Source organism: Marmota marmota, unplaced genomic scaffold, assembly GCF_001458135.2.
Source record: "Marmota marmota marmota unplaced genomic scaffold, marMar, whole genome shotgun sequence".
In the NCBI taxonomy this organism is placed as follows: Eukaryota; Metazoa; Chordata; class Mammalia; order Rodentia; family Sciuridae; genus Marmota; species Marmota marmota.
Window position 1 is genome coordinate 21,897,768 of NW_026000068.1, and position 15,353 is coordinate 21,913,120.

General features: G+C 33.9%; 1 protein-coding gene across 7 annotated transcripts in view; it reads left to right on the forward strand.

The window, feature by feature from the left end:
• The window catches only part of Tnni3k (TNNI3 interacting kinase), a 282,551-nt gene that overhangs the window by 77,908 nt on the left and 189,290 nt on the right, over window positions 1–15,353 (forward strand). For all 7 annotated transcript variants that reach the window (XM_015490511.2, XM_048814077.1, XM_048814072.1 and 4 more), the window contains one exon: window positions 11,117–11,215. In XM_015490511.2, the coding sequence (XP_015345997.1) occupies window positions 11,117–11,215 (99 nt within the window). The remainder of the gene's footprint in view (window positions 1–11,116; window positions 11,216–15,353) is intronic.

Genomic DNA, 15,353 nt, shown 5'->3' on the forward strand with positions numbered 1-15,353 from the left:
AGGTGTGTGTATATTTATGTAGAGAGAGAGAGAGAGAGAGAGAGAGAGAGAGAGAGAACACCATAGGCAATCTCTTGGTATCCCATTATGGCTTTGATGTGAAGTTCTCTAACAACAAATAGTGCTAGGCATTTTTTCATATACTTGTTTGCTATTTGCTATTTGATTATCCTCTTCAGTGAAATAGCCATTTATGTGTTTTGTTAATTTTTAATTGTAATATTTGCAGATTGTTCAGTTTTCCAGTCTTTGTATATTTTGTAAATATGTGTATTGCAGATATTTTTTCAAGTCCATGAATTGCTCCTTTATAAATTATTTGTTGACTAAAATTTTTTTAAATGACTTTGAAGTATATTTTAAGAAATGGTAGAATTTGTCAAGCATACGCTTTATTTTGGGTACTAACTACCAATCTGTAAATTTGATTAATTTTTCATATCTGATTAGAACTTCTACTTCAAGTCCCATGCTTATACCCCTTCTATAGCTTTCTCTGTCTTTCCAAGACAAAATTTAGAAATTTTTATTTTCTTTGTATTTTTTCTTTTTTCTTTTTATTTGTTTTAATTAGTCATACATGACAGTAGAATGCATTTATGCACTTTGATATATCATACATAGATGGGATATATTTTATCTCATTTTTTTCTGAATGTACATGTTGCAGAGTCAATTTGGTCATGAAGTCACATATACACATACAGTAATAATGTCTGTTTCATTCTACTATCTTTCCTATCCCCTTAACCCCTCCATATCTTAAAAGTATAAACAAAAACAAATAACTTTTTTCCTCCAAATTTTATATATGAAGACCAAATAATTTTAAAAGAATAGAGTTGGAAATGACATTTTCCAGATACGAAACCTGTATGTGTTAATCCACAGAGCATACACAAATAGTATATGTCCAGGATTCAGATAAATAAAAACAGAAGTTGTCCAGGATTCGAATAAATGAAAAATGATGAAAACATGGACCAATGGATAGAAATGAAGAATCAAAAGAATAATACATGCCCAGGAGAACACAAGACACTATGTTTGAACTGGGTGTTAAAGAATGATCAAATCCATGAATAATTTATGTCATTGCTGTTTTGTTTCATTTCTTCTGCTAATCTATGTATTGTTATTGGTCAAGTAATTTATCTTTGACCTTCAGAACCTAGCAATACTTAGAATACTAAGGTGTTCAAAAAAAGTGTGTTGATTTGAATAGTTCTTCTTCTTTAATATTCAAAAACATAAATTAAGCAACTAGTTCAATACAACAGTCAGTTCTGACCTGGATGTTTTCAATAATAAATCAAGCAGCATGATAGTGTATTAGTTATCCACTGCTACATTAAAAATTGCACTAAAATTTTGTGGCTTATAAAACAAACATTTTTTATCTTGAAGTTTTGTTTGTTTGTTTTAGTTCAAGTATATCAGTGTCGCTTAGCTGGGTCCTCTAGTTTCAGTTCTTTGACAAGGCTGCGAAGTGTCAGGGGATCTGTAGCCATCTCAGTGACTGATAGGAAGATAATTCACTTTCATGCTCACTCATGTAGATGTTGGCAGGCTTTAGGTCCTCTCTGGCTCTTATCCAAAGACATCAATTGTGCCATGTGCTCCTATCCATAGGATAATTCACCAGAAAGCATCTGGCTTCCCTTAGAGAGAGTGGGGGAGAGATAAAGAAAATGCAAGGGGGATGAAGTCACAATCTTTTTAAACCTAATATTGCAAGTGGCATTCCATAACTTTTGCCACATTTGAATCATTAAAAATGAGTCATTATGCCAAACCAATGTTCAAAGGAACTGTTTGTCCTCACAATAGCCCATGTCACTAATATTTTACCAAAGATACTAGCAAATATATACACAGACAAATTCATAGAGAGATTATGTGTTATAGCTAGATGACAGGGGAAGCTCCTACCCCAGGAGACTTAGCAATAATATTGTATGTGTATTTTTTGCCCCATCTTTTCTTAGGAACAAGGAGGAGGAAGAAAGTAGATATGTGGCAATTCTATTCTTCGTCAATTAACACCTGTCTTCTGTAGAATGATAATTTCTTGTAGGCATTGTCTCAATGTCTAGGGTTCCAGTGATACTTCTGAGGTCAAATAGGGAGCAAGAAAGGTATATTAGGCCCATGCCTTATACAACTAGGTACTACCCAAACCAGTTCTATCATAGTACTTATTCTGAGTTCTAACTTAATTGAATAAAAGTTCTCAAATCTGTTAGAAATGTTTGAAAAACTGGGATCCTAGAACAATGATTTTGACTACAGCAGTAAAACAGCACAGTGATTAGGCATGTGGGCCCTAGAGCAAGCCTGCCAAGGGTTGTTTGTATCCAGATTTGCTAGCCAGGCGAAGGGATTTAGAAGTCTGGGATTGAGTCCCATCCACACTTATATGTTGGCTTTTCTGTTTCTGAAGCCAAAAGTACTTGAATGTATTGATACTGTGCCTCTTTTTACTGTCATTCCTAGCATCTATATGACAGACCTGCATATACCTGAGCATTGTTTAATATATCCAATGGAATGGTTAAATACATTTACCACTATTATGCCTACTCTTTTCTATCTTGATAATAGGTCTCTCACTAAATGATATAAGATCTTAATTTTAATAAACTCCTTCTCTATAAAGAAAATAATCTGGAACTGATTTCTATACCTGTCGACACAGTGTATCATAATCAGTTTAAATATTTTTACAACTGGTGGATATACTAATTTGATTATGTCACTTCTTCTAGAACTTTTGCAGACCAAAATTTTTAATTTTATTTTTAAATAAAGAGACTGTAGGCTACAATTGATTACCCACACCTATTATCCAAAAAGGAATTAAGGTATTATCTTGCAGTACATCAAGTAATAAGTTTTCTGACTTTAATTAATAAGGAAGCTCAAAAAAGACAGTAGTAAATATTCCATACATGTATTTGTGAAAGTAGTAACCCCTGAACCTGAGATTTCATTGTTCATGGTGTCTTTTTTGTTTTTAAACTCCAGCTGTTGGAAATTCTTTAATCACTGATTTGATTTTTAAGAGGATTCTTATTACTAAGCCTCATCTCAGATGCAAAGTCTTTGTTCCTTCTGCTGTTCTATTAGTTGACTCCACCTCACCTCTAGAGTATAATTTTGAATTTGATTTTTTGAGTGGAGGCAAATCGCTTTTGTTTTCAAATGCTTTGGCAGAAGAGCTTCTTTTGTGAAAATAGAGGAACAGGCGACTTGGGATGGGGAAGAAAAGTCTTGAGAAAACTGGCGGTTGGGTGTTATGTGAATTCCTCTGCTATTGTGATATTCAGGCTGTGTGCAGTGTGGAGGGAATGTCAGTGGGAGGGAGAATAACTTGTACTCCAATTTTTGTGTCTTAACAATTGCAATATAGTGAAAAATATGGGGACTGTAGCAATCTATCTAAATAAGTCTCATAAGAAAAAAAATTGTGGCTTTTGAAATGCATAGAACATTATGTGTTCATAACAGTAAACACTGAAAGCCTGTATTCTCAGCCAGGGATTTTAAAATAAGACCTTCACATAAGGAAATGATGGCAAGGGGAATATATATCTAAGGAAGCAAATAGCACAGCAAGATGATGTTTAACTGGAAGGCTCGTAAAATTTTGCCCCTCTTAAAAATATCTCTCCTGTGGACTAACATGATAGGCATTCCTTGTTCTCTTCTTCCTCCTTAGATAATTCTTCTCTCTCCTTGTTTGGCTCTCTTTCTTCCCCCTTTTAAACTATAAATATTCTATAATATGTTCTTTACTTTAATGTAATCATGTTATTTCCTGGTTTCAGTTATTGTCTCTGACACCTTGTCCTGGTTCTACTTCTCACTCTTTATCAATCAGCTTTTTTAAAAGTATTTTTTTAGTTATAGTTGGACATAATATCATTATTTTATTTATTTATTTTTATGTAATGCTGAGGATTGAACCCGGCGCCGCGCACATGCTAGACAAGTGCTCCACTGAGCCACAACCCAGCCCCTATCCATCAGCTTTTATCCTTATATCATCCTCACTTCCAGAGACGTGATGCTAAATTTAATAAGTGGAGAGTGTTGGATACATTCATTCATTCACACACACACACACACACACACAACACACAATTGTTCTGTAAACTTTATTTATGCACTTAGGAATATGAAGCTTCTCATTAGCTTCTTTGATAATAGAATTTATCTAATCATTTTCGGAGTAATTTTAAAGACAAAATTAATTTTAACATGAGATAATTAGAAAGAGATCCTATAAGAAAACCTCATCTCTGTGACAGCCTGAAGAAAGTATTTTTCAATAAGTTTTTATACTTAAATGCTCAATTTAAGATATTTATACTTAAATGCTCAATTTAAGATATTTCAGATAAAAAAATTTATAAAAATATTCAGCTGATGTCATAAGTGAAAAACTCTGTTCCTGCAAGACAGCAAGTTCTTACCAAATATTTGTAATGAATGTCAAGGATTGACATCATTTTCTATTTTTAAAGATGTACATATATTTTTATATTTAATGTTATATATAAGTATTATACATAATGTGTAAATATTATATATATTTAATGTAGAAAAGTCAAAAGAATGGCTTAGTAACTCTGAAGCAAATAGCAAATTCTACCATCTAAATGTTTCTAAGTAATATAATATGACTTCAATACAAATAGTTAAGCAATGATTGTAGCTTTAATTGACACAGAATTTTGTCCATTCATTTGAAAATTTCAGAATTTTATTCAAGTACTAATTGAGTGATTGTTTCCAATAGAAACAGCTTGTGGTGTTGGATAAGAGCACAGTGAAATGCCAGAAGGAATTGGAAAAAAATAGTTATTACAAGTGATTAATTGGACAGACAGAACTGTAGGTGATGTTTTCTTACTTTGTAAATTCAAGAAGTACAAAGTGTTATTGCTGTGCTAATCTCTCCTTATAGCCTTTCTCTTTTATGACCATCACTTGTCTCCTTATCTCTCTATATCTCTTCTCCTCCCTCGTTCTCCCACAATGCTCCTACCATCTTAATACTTCTAAAACCTATTATCAGTCTATAGGTCACTACTACTAACTCAGCTCATTTTATTATTATCTCTACATGAGAGTGGCTGTAAATTCTATCCCTATGCTAATAGGAGTCCAGAGATTTGGGCATGCATGTTTACAATGTCCCTTTCATCAGATACTCACTTACCTCAACAGGTAGCCTAATGCCTAGGTGTCTGAACCATGACTAAGTGTCCCTCTCACAGGAAAATTGTTCATATTGGCAGATCCCAATGTGGCTCTTTTTTGAACTATGTCCAGTTAATTTTAACCAAGATATCCATTTTCTGACTGAGAAAGAAATTAGATTAAATTATTCAGTCAGATTAAACATAAAGGAGGCAATGTAACAAAACACATGAAATAATAGAAGTAGTTTATTGCTTACAGAACCAAGAGGGAAGAGAGCACTATATTTAATAGGACACATGGGAAGCTAGGAACTGTCTGGAACATACATGCTGACTGAGAGGGACATGGAAACCTGTGGGAAAAACCATTATTGGGGATCACAGTGTTACCCAAGCTAGCTTCTTAAGGGAAGTTCTTACTGATAGGTTTGAAAAAGTGGCACTAGTTGTGGAGTCTATGACTGAGAGGTGATCACTGCTACCTGTCTTCTGCTCAGTTCATGTGAAGTGTAGGCATCCAAGGGACAAGTCAAGTAGGGTATACCAAGCTGTTCTGTAGGGAGGGGGTCATCAGGAAGTAAATGTATATGGAAGGCATCTGAATCTACCTCATTGAGGAACAGGAGAAATTCAGAGAATTAGAAACTGCCAACCCTATTGTGGTAAGATAAAGTCCAACTTTTATTCTAAATGGATCACAAAGCAACATAAAATTATAAAAATTCACCACAGATCAAAGAGCATCCACAGGGATGGGCGATTAGGAAGACTTGATGTTGTTTTCCAGGGAAATTTCACCAGAGTAGTGAGTTCCTAGGACAGATTGCAGTAGAAGAAAGTGAGAGAAACTGTGGACATAGGTGTAGAGAACTCTTAAAAGAAGATTGTGAAGTTTCAGAAAGAAGGCAATAATTCGAAGGGATATGGATTGAGAACTGATTATTGTTAGAACTGGAAATAACTGGAAAAATACCAAATAAAAACCAACTTCCATATTAATATCACTGGAATCATTGTGAAGTGATGAGACATAGGCTTTAGAGAACAGTGTTTTTGTTTGTTTGTTTGTTTGTTTTTTAAGCTTGGCTAAGACAGATTTTCCATTAAATGAAAATGAGTTTTGTTACAGTAGAGTCTTATTGTTCTACTCTCACTGTATCTCAATAATAAAGGTTAGATACAGGATTACAGAAGAGAAAATTGTGACTATGAATCTTAAGGAAAACAAGCATAGTACAAGCATGAATTTGAAGATTCCAAATAAGTAATAGGAAGTGAAATATCACTTAAGTAAAGAAAAATTTCATTTTGAAGTGTAGATGTTTTATGAAAGTTTACTAGGTACAAGACACTATATTTGATTTTGGCAATTTCAATTGAGATTGTCATTTTATTTTGTCTAGATTTTACCTCATTCCACCTTCTCTATCATGGGACATTTAGTTCTTCTGTATGTGGTCATTCTTTTCTCTTTCATTCCTGCACAATGACTTTTATAGGATGAAAGATAAAGGAGGGATATAAATAAGACAAAGTCAAATTGAGTCAAAGTCATACTGTAGGAAAAATATGCAGCAAGAACAATGAAGGTCTTTGCTTTTATAGTCATTATATTTAGAGCCTCTGGGATTTTGAATAATAAGATCTGTTTTAGTTAGAAGGATTAAATTCCAGTGTCTCCCAGGTAGAAACCCTTTTAATTGGAGTTAAAATTTCTTATACTTTGAAACAACTTAGAACACTAAAAAAATAAATTTCATATAATAATGATAATTATGCTGCAAAGATAATATGTTTAGACATTCAAGGAAAGAGGGGATTCATAGAATGAAATATTTTCAGAAAGTTTTCCTGAAGAACATGGGAACTGAGCTTGGCCTAGAGACTAGGTATAAAACTTGCAGAAAAAGAGAAGGCAAGACTCTAGGAAGAGGGAGTAGAATGTGCAAATGTGTTACAACCTGGAAATTGAAGGAAAATCACTCAGATATTTTCTGGATATGGATTGAGAACTGATTATTGTTAGAACTAGAAATATTTTATATATACATATACAATATGTATATATAAATATGTATGTTGATTATACATATCTAAGCATAATATAGTTCATATCTTAAAACTGTTAATCATATTAAGGTATTCTTTCTGTGATAAAATGTGCTTCTAGTTTATGATTTTAATAGTACTTTTGTTGTTTATTGAGAAATAAATTAAGACCACATATTCTCTCAAAAGTTTTGAAACAACAGAATATAAACCCTACAAAAAGCTTAATTAAACAATGTATTTCAAACTCAACTCACAGTTCCTGGCATGGAGCAAGCACTTATGAATTGCTGAAGGTTAATTTGAAATTTGTTCAATAAATGTTTACCAAATTGAATTAAAGTTTGTATCACATAATTTGTATTTAAATTCCCTTATGCCTGGTGGTAAATATATATCTGCCAATTTTTCACTTTATTATAAACATAGTTTATTTCAAAGATTATTTGATACTTATCATATACTTACTACACCAGTGAGTAAATGAATTCTGTCTGTGACTTCATGGGGTTTCATATAGTAAAAAGAGTGTGAACTTCTTTTACCAACATATTTTAGGTTCTGGAGTAAGGGTAGCATTGGTAATATGATTTAATAGAATTTCTTTAAATCTGTTTATATGAGTACATCACCTTAACCTATCTAACAGGTATATTTTTACATCAAATACAATATATTTCCATGAAGAGTTTTGGGAAACAGCTGGGCATGGTGGTGCATACCTGTAATCCCAGCTGCTGGGGAGGCTGAGATGGGAGGATCATGAGTTCAAATGCAGTCTCAGTAATGGCAAGGTGCTAAGCAACTCAGTGAGACCCTGTCTCTAAATAAAATACAAAATAGAACTGCGGATGTGACTCAGTAGTCAAGTGCCCTTGAGTTCAATCCCCAGTACCAAAAAAAAAGAAAAAGAAAGAAAAAAGAAGTTCTGGGAGAACTCTTAATGACTCCCCATAATGACTCCAAACTCATAGAAATTAATAAGTACATTCTACTCATATAAATAAAATCATATAATTACAATGTACTTTGCTCTTAATGGTTAAATATTTCCTTGAATTTTAAAAACAATTTTTTATAAAAAGCCTACAGTTCAATAATGACGCTATGTGGTTTCATTAAAACTTACATTTTGACAGTTTCTCAGAAGGCCAACACTTCATAATTAATGGATGTTCAGTCCAAAAGTTGACCTTCTGAGTGACTGCATTAGTGCAAACTTAGGAGGGAATTTTTTTTACTTTTGACTATTTATTGAAACTTCAGAGTTGTTATATTTTAGAATGAAAGTAAGTTATGGAACCATGCCTAAGAAATTTGCTTTATATGTTAACATTTGAGGGTCCTTTTTATAATGAAAATTCATGCTGTCTATTTTATGCTATATTTAAAATAAGAGAAATTGTAAAAAGCTTTCTCTTCTTGATCCTTAGTGTCCTCCTTTCAAGGTTTCTGAGATTGAACTCCTGGGCATAGTAAGCCTTAGATTCTAGACACTTGTTATAAATGGCTCTGGCAGTCATTTTCAAGCTGAATCTACAGAGCCTCTATAGACAGATGGCTTCCTCCTATCTGGGATTGAGTTGGTTCTTTTACTTAAAGGTTCTTTTGCTTAAAGGTTAGCATTAATGAGAGCATATTCACAGTCTAATGAAAATAAATTTTGAAGTCAAACAGATGTGGACTTGAATTCTAGTTCTCCCTCTTATTAGCTCTTTGACCTCAAATATGTTAATAGCCTCCCTGAAGCTCAGTTTCTTCACCTTTAAATTGGGAGAAGAGCATCTATCTTTACGTGTTTTGATATGAAAGAGCGTACACTCTAATACCATTGATGAATTAAGTTCAATGACAGACACATACTATTGCCTCCATAAATGTTTATGATTATGTTGTCATTACTTAGCAATATCTGGATATAAGCCAAAACACTATTCTGAGAATGTATAGAAGCCTGTACACCTGTTTATCTGTTTAGACTCACCAACAATTTCAGATGTTCCACGAGAATTCCTTGTCCTTTTTATAAAATAGCAGTATTAGTTCAAACATGCACAATAAATTTTATTTAATAGAAAATAAATAAGTAACTAAATAAAGGAGCTATTTAAAACTGCAGAGTACTCAAACAAAATGAGAGGCAAGAAACTGAAGAGTCACTTTTCTGGTGACACTGACTTTCCCTGTGACCTTGAGAAAATTCCTAATGCCTTTGATTTTCATTGTCTACCTCTTTAAAATACAAGGGCACAATATGTAATATATATGGCCACACTCTGAAGGGATATGATTCATACAAATAAGGAAATTTGACTTAGGATATTTGCTTAGAGGAACAGAAAAGGTGATAAGACATATGTTACTTGAGCTTAGGTCCCCTCTCTGTTTTCTCTTCTAACAGACTCTTGAAAATTTTATCAAATGTATATCATTTTACCAACTGAAGAAGAGTACATCAGGAAAGTCTTATAGAAAATGAACATATCTGAAGGAAGCAATCCAATCTGTTGTCCAGAAAAGAAGGTCTTTGAGAAAAGAAACCTAAAAACTGACAAATTTGTTGTGAAGGATACCCTAAAGTATGCCACATAGGCATATTGAATAATTTTTGTTAGAGAAAACTGAGAAATAGAATAAAATGAGTCTCTGATCTCCTCCTGTTTGCCTAAGAATAGGACATAAATTTGTAAAGTTCTCTCTCCTCCCATGTCTACCAGGATGAACAGAAGTTAATCTCACACCAGAGAAAACTGCAGACCCTTTAAACCAGAGAAAGCTTAGGTCCCAGCTCCTAAGCTACATAATCAACATGACAAAAACTGACCCTTATATTCTACTAGTTTTCCTATATATTTACTTTCCTTCAATTTACTACCCCTACTAGCTCAGGATTTTTTTCCTTTGTCTTATTTTTCTGCAAAATTTACTGCACTTTTGTTAAGATGCTATATAAATAACTACCACTTTGAGTTACTCATTACTGATTGCTCTTATCTGTGTCGATAATGTACTTGTTAATAAACTTCTATTTGTTTTTTTTCTTGTTAATCTGTGTTTTGTCAGTTTAATATATAGGGCCAAGTCAATGAACCTGATAGGTAAAGAAAAAATATTTTTTTCCTCCTCTAAAAAAATTGCTAATTCATGGATTTCCATGAAGACAGTTGGCCAAGGGTTCCTGGTGGTATTTTTCACTGACTTATTCTTTCTTTCATTTATTCAACAAATGTCTCTTGATTACTATTTCTAAGGCAAAATGTTAGAGTAAGTTAAAGATCTAAGATATAGTCTGTCTTTCAAGAGTCTGCTCTTTAGTAGGGATAATAAGACATGTATATCAGTGAAAAATGTTCTAAATGACATGAATTAAAGTTATACGTGAATTACAAGGAAGAAAGCTTTCATTTCAACCAAACAGATGTCAATGAAAGGAAGGAAATCTTGGAGGAGATGGCATTTTGACATTTTAGCCAGGATTTAAACATCTGTAGATAGGGCAGAAGGGAATTTCTGCCTGACAAAATAATGTGAGCAGCACCTCAAGGAGTAGAAAATAAGTGGCAATTGACTATACATTTGACTACAAAATTGTGTTTATGAAAGAGTGTAATGGGTGATATATTAAAAAAGAATATCATCAGATTGAGTGGAACTTATGTGTCATATGAAGAGGTTTAGTCTTTATTTTCTAGATAGAAGCAAGGGGGCATTGAAAGTTTGGTGGAAGGGAGATGGAAGAAAAGGTTGTGTTTCAGGATGAGAGGCCTAATTAACAGTTATGCACATGGTTTGTGAACTAAATTTTGAGTAATAGATCCCCTAAAGAGGTCCCTAATCGAGATCTCTTTCTTGTCCAGGCTGCTGATGTGTTATTGCAACATGGTGCTAATGTCAATGTTCAAGATGCAGTTTTTTTCACTCCATTGCACATTGCAGCATACTACGGGCATGAACAGGTAAGTCTGGCTGCAAAACTTTCAAAGACTGGGGTTCTGTTCCAATGTACCAGACTTTTGTTCAACTGTCCTATCACTAAAGATAGGCTATTTAAGATATTTGCTGAATGTTTTTTTTTGCCATAATCTCATGAGCTCCATTCTTGAAGAGCCTATAGACCCATATGAACATTACAGCTGCCATATTATTCATTTTTACTGACAGTCTTAGTCACAGAGGAGGTAGTAGGGTGCTTTGGTAAGTGTGCAGCCACAGGAATCAGTAAGCCTCAATCAAAAAGTGCCTACCTTGCCTTATGACCCATTCATTGGTTATGATCTTCATTTCTTCATCTATGAAATGGGAAAAAAGATATTAATAGTGACTACTTCTCAGGAATGGTGTTATAATGAGATCTATGTTTCTTCTCAAATGCTCAATATATATCACTGTGATGATACTAATGACAACAGCAACATAACAAATCATAAAAGCTCTTCCTGCAGTTCTCTGAACAAAGATGTCTTACAGAAACTTTATTTCCCCTTTACTACTGTCACAGGATGTTGTAAGTTGAAAAAAAAATATCTCCTGAAATATGCTCGCATTCTAATTTCTATGAATTTTACCTTAAAAGGAGTTTTGCGGATGTGACCTAGTTAAGGATTTTGAGATAGGGAGATTATTTTGGATTATCCACTAGGCCTAATGATTTTCAAGGGTTCATGTAAGAGAGGAAAGGGAATCAAAGTTAAGTAGTAGGAGAGATGTGACAATAGAATAAGAGGATGAAGTGATGCAGGAAAAAGGCTGCAATCTAAGAAATTCAGGCAGCTTCTAGAAGCTAAGAAAACAAGGAAGAGGAAGCCTCCAGGGGCAAAGACGACATCATCATCATCATCATCATCATCATTTTCTAATTTGGTCACAATCTGAAATCAGTTGTTATTTTCCCTGTTCTTACTAATGATTATAAATGAGGTTCAGTCAGGTCAGATTGCATGCCAGAGTCATACAGATAATAAATAGAAAAGGTGAAATATGTACTCAGATCCATCTGATCCCAAAGTTCAGGTTTGTTTTGTTTTGCTAGAGCACACCTTGTTATTTCTCTCCAATCAGTGACGAATGTCATAAAATCTAGGCAATTTGCCTAAATTGGAAAGTCAGAATTCAAGACAATGTGCTCTAATCTAAAATCCATCATGAAAGACAGAATTTGTATATACTGCTTTCAAGCATTACCCTTTAGCTGTTTTCTCAAGAAACTGAAAAGAATCAAATAAAACAAATATAAACATAATTGAATAACCAAACATAACTATTTGCCACTTTCACTCTCCCTTGTTTTTTCTCCCCTGACTCACTTACTTATGGAGAATTATACCCTTTTAACTTCCTGAAGGACATGCCACAGTACTGCCTGAAGACCCAAAGTTGAAAACTAAATTTTCTTATGTCCCTGGCTGTCCTACTTATTATGCCTTTTTTTCTCTGCTTGCTGACATATACTTGGACCCTTTTGGTCATGTGAAAACTGACCTGTAGCTGGGGGGGGTGGGGGGCGGGTAATGCTCATTTAATTGATGTGCTGTTCAGAGTACACTGGAGTGCATTGGAGAGTCAGGCACTGAAAATGGGTTTGAAAATGTAGGATCCAAAAACCCAGGTGATGGAAATATTCCATATTTTTTCTGGCTTCAGGCACAGACAGAATATTTACAATGCATGCTGCTTGTAGAGCCATCTTCTTTGGTGATTAACCTCATAAACCAGCAGAAAGATAAAGAGCCTCGATGCATATTGGGTAGAGAGCTAAATTTGTTTACTTTCCCTGAAAATATAGTCACAGTCTTATAAAATTATGCTAAAATGTGGATGGCCCTTTTATGATAAGGGACTCACTTTCTCTATGTATGAAGGCAGCACATAAGTAATTTATGGAGGCTGTTGTCATTTGCTAAAATATGCTGACAAGGAGAATGGTACATTCAATATATAAATGTGCCTAATGTGCCATGTTCCCTGCCATTTGTTTATTTGCTTATTTTTAAGTGGACGAATAGATGTTTTGTACCAAGAACAATATTTCCTAGGTATATAATAATAGTGCTTAATAGACAATCGATTTCAGAGATAGTTTAAATCTGTCCATTATAAAGTCACATAATCAGAATTTACAGAGTCTGCATAAATGGAAATATTTGCTTACCAGTACAAAGTTCTTGAAGACTAAACTTCTGCTGTTCTAATGTCTCCTGAATTAAGTCTCTGTCTGCCCATTACCTAACAAAAGGATAAGATTCACATATTACCTTGATAGTACCACTTTTCCTAATAGTTATTAGAGTGCTAGGTATTTTTCTGAGTGCTTTACATTTTAAAACTTATTTAATTTTCACAGAAACTTTATGAGGGAGAACTGTTATCATCCCCCCACTCTAGCAATGAAGAAACTGAAGTATTAAAAGTTTAAATAATTTGTTTATGTTGACATAGATAATAAATAGAAGCCTAATTCCAGAACCCTTGCTCTTACCTACTACACTCAGTAGAAAATAATTTCCCCATATCCCATCCAGCTAATATTTTGCCTAGAATTTCTATAAAATGTCTCATATTTTTGAGAAATTTCTACCAATGACATGTATTGACTGCTGAATAGGAAAAGCCAAAAATAGTTCTAGAGCTCGAATTCACTTTTGTTTTGATACTTTTGTGGTCAGGATAATTGAGGCGCATTTTCCTGTTATTTTTAATGACACACACACACACATCCCAACTTATCTTTTAGGATCACTAAAGTGACTTTTGAAATTCTCCGGAAAGCAATGTCAGGTTTAAGGAATTTATTTGGTGAATTCCTAAGTATATATGTAAGTGATTCAAAGGAACCTCATAAATTATCATCTAAAACAACCCCAGGAAGATGAAGTTATCATGTCATCTTTCTCTGTCCCTTTGGATATGGAGTAACAGCCAGTTGGGGAAGATGCCCGGATTACTGCTGCTGTTTCTCCTTTACTTGTACACATCCAGATCCAGGACTCCAGCAGCACGATGGCCAGCAGTGGCCTATGCCTGGAGCCATTATGAAAATCAAGACTCAAGTAAAGTTCTGGCTAAAAAAGAATTTGAAAAACCTTGTTCAGGAAGATGATGGGTGATTTTAGAAAGTACTACTATGTACTATGAAGACCTACATTATGGAACTGTCAAAAGTCAATGCTAAAGAAAGGAAATGGCAAAAGTAGGCTTTCAAAGCCAAAATTTAACTTTTTCAAAGTTTCTTCATAACTTATCTGGTCCTCACAATAACTTTGAAACAGGGATGATAAACAGTATTGTCTCAATTCACTGAAAATTTTTAAAATAACCCAGAACATATATTATCTGTCAGTCATTGTCCTAGGCACATTAAGCATATTATCTCATTTGATCCTCACAATGACCCCTGAGTTAAGTTTTATTATCATTTCCTTTTTATCCGTGAAGACATCTAGGCTGAAATTAATTTATTTTCTCAAGGTTACTCAGCTAATATAAATAAGATTCTAATTCTAGTTCTCTCTTCCTCTGGACAATAACTCTTTAGTTTATTATATTGCCACTCAACATTTAAAATTCATTATGTATAATAGGGTCAGCAGCATGCACCATGGTTGCTTAGGCAAAACTATCATCACAACTATTACTGCTTCATGCCACACATTTTTCCTTGCTTACAGACTCGTGTAATTCCAGTATTCAATCTTCTCCTAGAGATTGTGTTTAGAGAAGGTGTCCCTATTCCTCAGCCAATGTGTTGTAGATTTTAATTAGCCAGGCCACTCACAATAAATCTTTCTCCTTCTCAAACTTTTGGTCTAGAAAGTTGTAAATTACCTACTATAAGCCAAGGAGATATGGAAAAATGGTTTTTGAGAAGTTTTTAGGAAGAAATTTTTAGATTTGACAAAAGGAAATCTCATATTTCAAAAGCTAGAGGAGTCTCTTGCTTTACTCTGTGGACTTTGGTTTATAACACATGGAGCTGCTGAAGTTCTCTTGAAACCATGAGGATGGTAGTGTGAAGGTATTGAGCATGGAAGAACAGATAGAAAGAACTTGAATTCTGACAATGTTCTTAAGCTGTTGTATTAATCAACCCTGCAGTTG